This window comes from Quercus lobata, chromosome 2, assembly GCF_001633185.2.
Source record: "Quercus lobata isolate SW786 chromosome 2, ValleyOak3.0 Primary Assembly, whole genome shotgun sequence".
Classification (NCBI taxonomy): Eukaryota; Viridiplantae; Streptophyta; class Magnoliopsida; order Fagales; family Fagaceae; genus Quercus; species Quercus lobata.
In genome coordinates, this window is record NC_044905.1 from 36,592,485 (window position 1) to 36,603,750 (window position 11,266).

The 11,266-nt window shown below is 31.3% G+C and overlaps 2 protein-coding genes across 2 annotated transcripts; both read left to right on the forward strand.

The window, feature by feature from the left end:
- The first annotated feature begins 4,243 nt into the window (after positions 1-4,243).
- Positions 4,244-5,431, forward strand: LOC115975479 (glucuronoxylan 4-O-methyltransferase 3-like). The gene has a single exon (XM_031096262.1). It carries the CDS (start codon positions 4,424-4,426, stop codon positions 5,309-5,311), a length of 888 nt encoding a protein of 295 aa, XP_030952122.1. The 5' UTR covers positions 4,244-4,423; the 3' UTR covers positions 5,312-5,431.
- Positions 5,432-10,106: 4,675 nt separating this feature from the next.
- LOC115975480 lies at positions 10,107-10,924 on the forward strand. The gene has a single exon (XM_031096263.1). It carries the CDS (start codon positions 10,187-10,189, stop codon positions 10,691-10,693), a length of 507 nt encoding a protein of 168 aa, XP_030952123.1. The 5' UTR covers positions 10,107-10,186; the 3' UTR covers positions 10,694-10,924.
- Positions 10,925-11,266: the final 342 nt, after the last annotated feature.

Genomic DNA, 11,266 nt, shown 5'->3' on the forward strand with positions numbered 1-11,266 from the left:
AAGTTGTTTGCAAATAGTTTTAAACTAGGGGCATTGGCCCATTTGTGTTTTTTTTATCTGCATTAAGCATGCCTAAATTATGAGCATTGGCCCATTAATTTTCATACGCAAGCTTTTCATCTATTTTTTTATGCAAGCATGTTAATACTAGGGGCATTGGTCCAAATTAACTAGTTTCTAACAAGCCTAAGAAAGGAAAATTTTCATCTTTGCAGGAATTAAGCAAAGATCTCTCATTCATTTCGGCATTCAATGGTAGCATTAAGTCTAGATCACCAAATCAACTAAGAAGTCTCACATCTCACATGGATGAACTAAGAAGTCTCCTACATCACACAAGGCTCGACTAAGGAGTCTCTTGCATTTATTGAAGTTGACTAGTATTGTCCAACATCTCAGGCTCTAGGGTTTGACAAAGTTTTTTTCTTGAAAGTCACAAAAAGGTTCTTGAAAAATCAAACAAGATTTTCAAAAAATTCATAATTTTTTTCAAGGAAACCTGAAATTTTTTCAAAATTATTACAAATTTTCAACAAAACCCATCAAGGTTTTCATACTTTATTTAACAATTTTTCAAAAAAAAATTGACAAGGTTTTTTCAAAAATTCTCAAAAAAGCAGACAAGGTTTTCTAATAAAATTCTCAAAACCTAACAAGGTTTGTGAACAAAATTTTCAAAAAACCCAACAAGGTTTTTCAACAATTTTTCTAAACAAGGTTTTCATGACATTCTCGAAAAATCAAACAAGATTTTCAGAAAACTTCAGCATCATTTTCAGAAATCAAGGAAAATCTTACGAGATTTTCAAACATCTCTCAGAAAAAGAATGCTCGACAATTTTGTCAAAACGATTACACAGTTTTCACAAAAACCTAACAAGGTTTTTATCAAATTTTCAAAAGACATGACAATATCATTCCAAGAATTCCCAACATGTTTTCACAAATACAAATTTTGACAAGTTAACATAGTTTTTTTAAAAGAAAATTCAACAAGTTTCAGGTTCAAAAATTTTCAAAAAAATAGACAAGTTTTTAGAAAATTTTCCAAGATTTTCACAAGAAAACCCAACAAGTTTTTTTTTTTTTTTTTAATAAATAATTTACAAGTTCAAAATTTTTGAGAAAATTGCCAACACATTTTGGATCAAAAATTTTCGGAAACCAAGAAGTTTCCAAAGCTTTAACAAATTTTTATCACACATCAGTTAAATTTCAAGTTGCAAAATTTGGTGTCTTTCTTCTACATTGACATTCACTTTTCAAGCTCTGTCAATGAGGGGCATTCTGTAGACGCTCCATTTTACAACTTACATTTGACCAATATTAAGGGCAAACCAGTAATTTTGCACCAAGGGCATGATCGTAATTTCAACAGTTAGATCTTCAGGTTTGTGATACAAAACAAATCTTGATGATCTAACAATTACAATGATATGTCACGGCCTCATGGACTTTGATCAGACCACTTAACCAAAAGTTATCATACAAATAATTTTCAATGATCGTGGCTCACCTACACAATGGATCCGATCACATCCTTTTTTAAACACTTAATTTTGATTGATTCCAACAAGAATTTATTTAAAATTAATTAAGTGTAAATTTTGATTGGATTTTATTTTTTTTAAAAGAAATAATAAATAAATAAAAAAGTTTTCCTTTATGGCATCTTATCTGCTTTTTGAAAAAACTTGGATAGAGGAAAAGATACATTTTATGAAAAATTACAAAAAAAAAGAAAAATGCTTAAAAAACGTTACTATTTTCAGCAGCATCTTGAATCACATTTTTGGCCTGGAAAACGTTGAAATCTAGTTTTCTCTATTTCTGGAAAAGTTGTGCAGAATTGAATTTCCTTTCAAAAGAAACCAATCCTAAATCAATTGGAATTTTGAACAGAAAGTTAGAGTCAAAATACGAAACAGGTGCAGAAGATAACACAAGTTTAACATCAAAATTCAAAATTCAAATGGGGATCAACACCAAATCCATTCCAGCTTATCTAAACAGGTTTATCTCCTCCCTTAGCTTCAGAAGAAAGCTAATAACTTAGCTTCAGAAGAAAGCTAATAACTTAGCTTTAAACCTAAGCCATCCCTTCCCCTATAAATAGAGAAGACCTTTTCCATTTTCTGGATCCCATTCCATCTGGAGAGCTTAGGAGAAAGCAGAAAAGAAAAGCTTTTGTGCAACCATTGTTCTTACTTTGGTTGTAGTTTAGTACTTCCTTGCTTTCAACCTAGCCCTTTAAGTGATCACTTCCCCCCTAAAATTATGCACTATGCTGGTAAGTAATTAATTATGCTCTTTAAGTTTCTACACATGCTCGAGTAAATGCTTCCAAGTCATTATTTGTTTCCTTCATGATATGCTTGAATGAACATGCCTATATATCTCATTGAAATTCTTTTTACATGTTTAGATGAACACTTCTAGGCTAATGTGCAACTTTCTCTTAAATGCTTAGATGAACATGTCTAGGTAGTTGTTTTACCTTTTTTAATGCTTAAACGAACATGTCTAAGTATTTTGATTTTCTCTAGATGAACATGTCTAGAGAAATAGCATGCCAATTCTATGTTTTCTTTCACATGTCAATTCTCGGTGGATGATGACAAATAGCATGACAATTCTTTGTTTTCCTTCACATGCTTGAATGAACACTTCTAAGTTATTATTTGCTTTTTCTAAGTTATTATTTGCTTTTCATAACATGCTTAGATGAACATGTCTAGGTAGTTGTTTCTCTCTTTTTTGAATGCTTAGACGAACAGGTCTAATTAACATTATGATCTTCGCTTAAATACTTGGATGAACATGTTTGCTCTTCTCATGATTGCCTAGATGATTGGTAGGCCTAAAAATAAATTTTCTTTTGCAATTATGTTGATGACAAATAACATGACGATTTTGTTTTCCTTCACATGCTTAGATGAACATGTCTAGGCTAGGAATTCCTTGTTTACATTAATTTCTTGGATGAACATGCCATTACTTTCATGCTTTCTTTACATTTACATTGTTATCTAACAAATTTCACTTTTTGTTTCTCTTTATGTTAAATCCCCTAACACATATTTGTTTACAATTCTTGCAAATTAACATGTTTATATGATATATTGTTTGTATTTGTTTGACATGATATGATATTGGCCACCTTAACCTAGGAGACCAGTTTTACTAGGGGAGATGGGTGCTTAATCCCTTTCCATCTTGTAAATTAGCCTTCGAGCCAAGATTAAGGGTTCTAGACTAGGCTCTTGTTTATGCAATTTTACATTTTTTTAGAATGTAACTAGGAAACAAAGCAATGTAATTTACTTTCTTAGATTGTATCTAGGATAAAAAAAAAAAACATTGTAAATTTTGTTACAAAATTGATGTAAATTGTCATATATATTAATACAACAGAAGTATTTCTTTATAGTGAAGGTTTTCTTATTTTTCCATTTAAATTAAATAAGTGGTGATTCCATGTAAAACCCTTGATCTAGGAGGAAATACATTTTACAGTGAATTCGACATTTGAGCATCACGATCCCACCCGTTCACGCGGGTTAGGCCCAATTTTAGAAAAAAATTGGGGGGCCAGGGCCACGGTCACTCACACATGAAGGAAGATTAAAATCATCATAAGTGTGCTTTTAAATTACTAGGTTGTTTTTTTTTATTTTTTATTATTTGTTGGAAAATGGCAAAAATATAGTTGTGCTTGAAAAATGGAGATTTAAAGAAAAAAAAATTAACACAAACAATTGAGTTAAAAAGTTATAAGAAAAAATTAATCCAAAATCATACAATATATATAGTTTTCAGAATAAAAATGAAACGTTAGCAAAGATAAAAGAGTAAATAATTAAGAAGAAAATCTATAATAAACTTATGAAAAAAATACTCAATGTACATGGTAGATCCAATACAGAAGACATGTAAATTTGAGAATTACTTGTCAAGTAGACAAGTAATGTCAGTAATATTTTCATTTACAATACTACAAACAATTATTGCTTAGGTCTCCTCCCTTCCCTTTCAAGTCACCTCTTCTATAACCTCAAGTCCTAACTCACAATGAACCATACCATCTACTTGATCAAAATATGATTGAATGACAATCCTTGGTTGTAACCATCCCTCATATGAAAAGGAAAACTGTAGCCCCAGTGTGACAATTACGTTGGACCTTATAGTCCTCTGTCTTACACGTAGACAAATTTCATCTACCACTCCATTTCTCTTCAATTAAACAGAATCAAATAATTTCTTGTCTCCTCTTCCTCAAGGCTCAAGCCCCTCTTTCTTTGATTATAACCTCAGATCAAAATCATATACCTAAAACTCAAAGAACCCATTGTTTGATATCCCTCTCTCTCTCTCTCTCTCTCCCCCCCAAAAACAAAATTCAAGGCCATCAAGAACCACCATGAAGTCTAAAACTCCATTCTCAATCAACCTCAAGCTCATCCTTCTCTGCTTTTTCTTTCTCTTGCTTCTCATCTTAGTAACAAGATCAAGTTTTTCGTCTTCCCAGCAACCAATCTCAGAAACCCATCTCTCAAACTCAACAAGCACCACTCAAGGACCACAATCATCAACAGCAACACCATGTCCATCCCTACCCTTATCACAAACTTGCACCAAAACCCCACCTTCCCTAGCCAATGCTCTCATCCACTATGCAACAACCAACATAACCCCACAACAAACCTTCAAAGAAATCTCAGTTTCAGCAAGAATCCTAGCCAAAAAATCACCATGTAACTTCCTAGTCTTTGGCCTAGGCCATGACAGTCTCATGTGGACCTCACTCAACCATGGTGGCCGCACGGTTTTCCTAGAAGAAGACAAGTCATGGATCGAGCAAATCCTTGAACGTTTGCCCACATTAGAGTCATACCATGTTGAGTATGACACCAAGGTTCACCAAGCTGACCAGCTCATCAAGATTGGAATGGAAGAAAACTGCAAAGTTGTGAGTGATCCAAGATTCTCAAGGTGCCAACTTGCACTCAAAGGCTTTCCAAGTGAAGTGTATGACATAGAATGGGACTTGATCATGGTGGATGCACCTACTGGGTACCATGATAATGCCCCCGGAAGAATGAGTGCTATATACACAGCTGGATTGATGGCTAGGAATAGAGAGGAGGGTGAGACTGATGTGTTTGTGCATGATGTTGATAGAGTTGTGGAGGACAAGTTCTCTAATGCTTTCCTTTGTGAAGGGTATTTGACAGAACAAGAAGGGAGAATAAGGCACTTCACTATCCCAAGTCACAGGGCTCTCCTTGGTAGACCCTTTTGTCCATAGAGGTTTCATTCTGTGTCTTTTTTTATTTGCCTGTATTTTTTTTTTACCACAATTCTTGTTTTGTCATAGATTTATTATTTACTTGAGAGAATTGGAGCTGGGATTTTCCTTTCATATATATTTTCAGTTGTTACAAATTTTTTATTGGATGAATTATACTACTGAGAATTACTAAATAAACAATAAACATAATGTGGGGCGACCATCTTTGGTACTTGATACTACCAATTTGGGCAGAAAAAAGTTTACCATCCAATTAATTGCATTGCTGGGAAATGGGAATTGTGTCTCTTTGTTCAATGTAGTAGTTATAACTACTAATAACTACTTCATTTTCTTAGCAATAAATGTAGTAGGTATAACTTATCTATAGGGGTTACTAGAAAAAGATGGCTACTGGTAGTGGGGTCCTTATTAAATTCAAAAGTTGCTAAATGAAAAACCAGAAGGCATTCCCAACTAAAACGGTTCTACCAATGGATAAATTGACATTTTTATGTATACTAGTTAGGGCAGTATGTACAAGGCACGTGTTTGCCATAAAAAAAAATAGTGATTAAGATTAATTTTAGATTTTATTTTTATCATAAAATAAAGATATAAATTATTTTATTTTTAAAATATATAGAGATTTGCATTAATTTTAAGAATTTAGATAATTACGTTATAAAAAATTAATCTTATTCATATAAGAATTTTGATCAACCACAAAGTTAGGATAGTTATTTAACATATAAATATCTATTTTACTATAATAGTTTTTTAGTACTTATTTGCTAAAGTCAATATATCCCCTCACTAAAATCTTCTAAGAATGATAACAAATATAATAATCTTCCAACAATAAACATCTAAGTTTTGCTAAGAAAAAAAAAAAAAAAAAAAGATAACAAAAGGCATGTGTCATCGAATTTTCCATTAGGTAAATTATAAGTTTCAAAAATTTAAACCTAGAAAATCAATGTTCTTTAAATAACAAATAAAACACCTTATATCATCATTCCAACTTTCCAAGAATTATTACCATCTACAACACAAAATAAGTAAAGAAAATTTTTGGGATGTTAAAATTTAGTGGGATTATTTTAGACATTATATAATAGAATATTTTAAGAATCATAAGTTTTCATTACGGTTTAATTGAGAGAATAACAATATGACATTTTCTCTTTTCCAAAATATTAAGAGAAAAATTGCTAGATTTTAAAATTTAAGAAGGAATTATAAACTACCTTAAACATAAAGGATGAAAAATGTTTGTGGGGGCCAGTTAATCAAGAGGTACTATTAAGGCTGTATGAATTGGGCCTATAGCCCAATCCAAGGATGTTAGCTAATCCGAGGATGGCCAAATGAGGTTATAAGGGGAATGGTATAAAGAGAAAAGTAAAGATAGTACGAGATAAGTCCAACAAATGTCCGAGGAGAAAAGCCATCTCGGGAACAAGGGTCCGAGGTCAGTAAGAGTGTCATATCACCTTAGACTTTCTTCAAAATTACATCACAACTAGGAGTCGGACGTTGGACAAGGGGTAAAAAAAGGGGGGCAACAAATATCTTCAAAAAGCTGCTACCTTCACATTAAATACCTCCCAACTAATTCTCTGGCCACATTAATGTAGAGCTGATACCTGAACAATGACCAAGCAGCCTTACAGCTACTATTTGATGGTTCTGTGAGGTGTTGGATGAGACAAGAAGGAGCTCCTAGAATCCAACCTACACGTGTATAGTAGGGATAACACCAAGATTGTAATATATAGCACGAGAATGTGACCTAAAAAGGAGCTTGAGAAAAAATCATAAAATCTAGGCAATAACATTGTGGGTTCTAGTAACTATGTTCATCATTAAGACATTATAAAATAAGTTTCTTAGGCTGTGCCGAGGAGAGAATTTCTTACTTTACTTGCATTTAATAAATTTAATTTAGCAACTTTATGGTCCATCTTTTAGAGTAGAACTAGTTCTTTCTCACACGCTCTATAAATTCATTGTTTGGGCTTGTTGGGCTTAAACCCAATCTCATACTGGGTCTAATCCAAACGCGGTCCTTACAGTGTTTTTATCCTAACTTTTTGTTTTTGTGTGTAAAACTATGTGATTTTACTTAAAATGGTTTGCTAAGAAGAAGAAAAATACAAAAAATCAACTCATGAAAATTGTATGTGAAACAGTGAATTTTGACTCAACAAAACTGATTAAACCAACAAAAAATTTCTAAAAATACAATAAAATAACATAATATTTTCATAATACCTTTATAATTTTATTATATTTTATTTTGACGTGTAAAGAATTGATAGCTCAACAGTTTTTAAAATATGGTAATGACAACAAGATGTCTTAATATTTTTACAAAAAAAAAAAAGTTATATCCATGACATTTTTCACAACAAATCATAAATAGTAGGTTATTATTGATGGACAAAAAAGTAGTTTCATTAGTAAGTTTAAATTACAACTAAAAACAATTTACCACCTATAATTTATTATGAAAGTATTGTAAAAAATATTATGGATGTAGCACTTCTCTTTTTATAATAGCTTTATTTTAGTTGTGGTTGGTTCCAGTATGATATTTTATCATTTTATTTCGACCTATAAGGAATTAACACCTCAACAATTGTGAAAATATTGTGCCACTTTGTTGTATTAATATTTTATTATAATGTGAAACGATGCGAATTGGACAAACCAAAAATAATGTAGAAAACCTACTGTAACTTTACGCATTCACCAAAAAAAAAAAAAAAAGGCCAACAAAATAGTAAAAATTGAACAAGCCAAAACTACTATAGCAAAGTTATGGTAGCTTTTCCCATTCACTCTTTTTATATATGGATTACTAAATTTAACTAAATCAAAAAAAAAAAAAAATGTCTATGAATACAACAAAATATTACAACGTTTTCATAATAGCTTTATTTTCAACCGTAGTGGATCTCAGTCCAATATTTTATTATCTTATTTTGACCTATAAGGAACTTACACCTCAATAGTTGTGAAAATATTGTAATAGCAACAAAATGTCACGGTATTTTTAGTTGTGATAGATCTTGATATGATATTTTATTATTTTATTTTGACTTGTAAGAAATTGACATATGTGTCATAACATTTTCACAATATCTCTATGTATGCATTGTACTTACAATGTAAATTTATATTGTAGACACATAAAAATTAGCAAATTTTGTACACACTTGCAAAATTTGTACAATATTTACCCTTTATTTGAATGTGTATAATACTTGCTACTTTTGTGTATCTACAATGTAAACTTAGATAGCAAGTACAAAGTAAACATATAAAAATCTTTAAAAAAAAAGTGCAGCTCACTAATTGAATAAACCAAAAAACACTATTCATGAGCTTTTGGCTCTTTTTATATAGTTAATAGAAATAAAAATAGATTTCCATAGTATTTTTAATTTTTCATAACAAATTGTATATAGAAAGTTTTTATTGATTTTAAAATGGATTTATTACTGATATCGTTTTTTTATTCATCAATAATAGCTAACCAGTTATTACTTATGATTTTTTGTGAAATTAATATAAAAATATTTAGACTTCACATTTTTTTTTTTATCAATAAAAAACTAAGATCTCAATAATTGTGAAAATATTGTGATAATAACAATAAACGTACAAGTTACAACATTTTTGCAAAATAGTTATTTTCAGTTGTGGTTGGTCACAGTCTAATCATATACCAAAAAAAAAAAAAAAAAAGCTTGTAAACAGTGCAAATTGAAGAAAAAAAAAATATGTAACTACTACTCTAGCTTTATACATTCACATTTTTGTTATGAAAGAGTTGTGAAAAATGTTGTGGATATAACACTTCTTTTTTCATAATACCTTTATTTTTAGTTGTGGTTAATTTTAGTATGATATTTTATTTTGACCTATAAGGAATTAACACATTAACAGTTATGAAAATATTGTGATAATTTATTGTGTTAACTAACAACTTGACATATAAAAAAAATTATAAAAAATAATAAAAAGTGAACTGGACGAAAATATTACCCCAACCCAAAAAAAGAAAAAAAAAAAAAAGAAAAGAAAAAAAGAATGGGTTGAATAAACCAAACTACTGTAGATAGAGTCATTGCCTCTTTTTATATAGTATATATATAAAGAATTAACACATTAACAATTATAAAAGTATTGTGATAATTTATTGTGTTAACTAACAATTTTTTGTATAAAAAAATTTATAAAAAAACAATAAGAAGTGGACTAGACGAAAATATTACCCCAACCCCAAAAGAAAAAAGAAAAAAAGAATGGGTTAAATAAACCAAATGTGTACTGTAGGGGCATCCAAAAAAAAAAAGAAAAAAGAATGGAATGAATAAATCAAACTACTGTAGTTAGAGGTGTTGCCTCTTTTTATATAGTTAGTAGAAAAAAAAAAAAAAAGTAAATATAACTTTGGTATACAAACCTACGTTGAAATTGAGAGTCAATAAAAAAATTGAGTTCAAAATTTTTTAATAAAAAAATTGATGAGTGAGCCGGGTTTGGTGTAAAAAAAGGGGTTGCTATTTCTATCACTCATATCCTATTTATTATTATTATTATTTTGGTTTAATTAAGAGGTCTAGATCCAATTTTATCAGTTTAACTTTTTTTGAGAATATCAGTTTAACTTTAAGGTGACATGAAGCCCGCTTTGTCACAACTGAAAGAACCTAGCAAAATTGGATCCGAACCCAATACCCGAACCACTTAACTCCGACCCGACCGCTACCGAGGTCTACAACCGAGCACAAGCCATAACCTCTGCAATCTGCTGTCGTATTTTAGTTGTGCAAAGTGCAGAGATTATTTGAGAAATCAAAAAGACCAAAACAAACAAAAATGTATCGACCATCTTCATCACATCTTTCTCTGTCTAAATTGAAATCGTTTTTCAGACTCAGACACCCTTTTCATCGATCTCTAATACCCACTTCTTCATCTTCATCTTCATCTTCCTTCCACTCACTCGTTTCAGACTCACCCACCTCAAATTCCCATCTTTTGCCTCATCCAACTCGCTTAATCTCACAAACCCACTTCACTGGAACTCACCTGAACCTCCTCAGGAAATACAGTTCTGAGTCGGTGGACCACAACAAAGAGGTGGACACTATCAACCTCAAGTTTGCTGAAGCCAGAGAGGAGATAGAGATGGCTATGGAGTCCAAAGAGACTGTGTATTTCAATGAGGAGGCAGAGTGTGCTCGGGCTGCTGTCAAGGAAGTCCTAGACAGGTTTGAAGGCCTATTGGCCAAGTTGCCAGAGAGTCAGAGAGCTGCGTTGCAGAGGTCTATGGGGCTTAAGATTGAGCAGTTGAAGGCTGAGCTTCAACAGTTGAATGAGTAATGAGGTGGGTCTATTTGGGTTTTTCTCAATTTTGTTTCATTTTGTGGAAAACAATTTAGAAGATGATAAGAGTTGGTTATTGCATTTGCGGTGGTTAAGAATAGAGATGAATTTTCAATAATGAATTGGCATTAGTTTATTCATAATAGATGAACGTTGCTAATGTGAAATTTATGTACTTATGAATTGGTGCTGCATTCAATGGCTTATGGAAATTTATGTTTCTACTTTTGTTTATTGTTCCACAGTTCAACTAGTTAAGTTTGTTGTGATTTTCACGTCACTATTCGAAACTAATGTAATGAATGGCGTTGCTTGCTTTTGAGGTTGAAGATCTAGTATCTCAAACATGTTATAGATGTTATGGTTGTTAGAGTGATATCAATACAAAAGTACCTTACAGCTCTATGGGATTTTTAAAGGATAAATGATCAAGACAGGGTATTACCTAACCCTTACAACAGTTAACAGACATTCTAACAGAAAGGAATAAAAACCAGAACTAACCAACCAAAACAAAACCTCCCTAATGATCTAATGAGGTACTTATTGATTCTGAAAACGTCTAGAAGA

What these genes read in the sequence shown, in the direction of transcription:
- LOC115975479 (XM_031096262.1), top strand. Translation starts at nt 4,424, where the DNA reads ATGAAGTCTAAAACTCCATTCTCAATCAACCTCAAGCTCATCCTTCTC.
- LOC115975480 (XM_031096263.1), top strand. Translation starts at nt 10,187, where the DNA reads ATGTATCGACCATCTTCATCACATCTTTCTCTGTCTAAATTGAAATCG.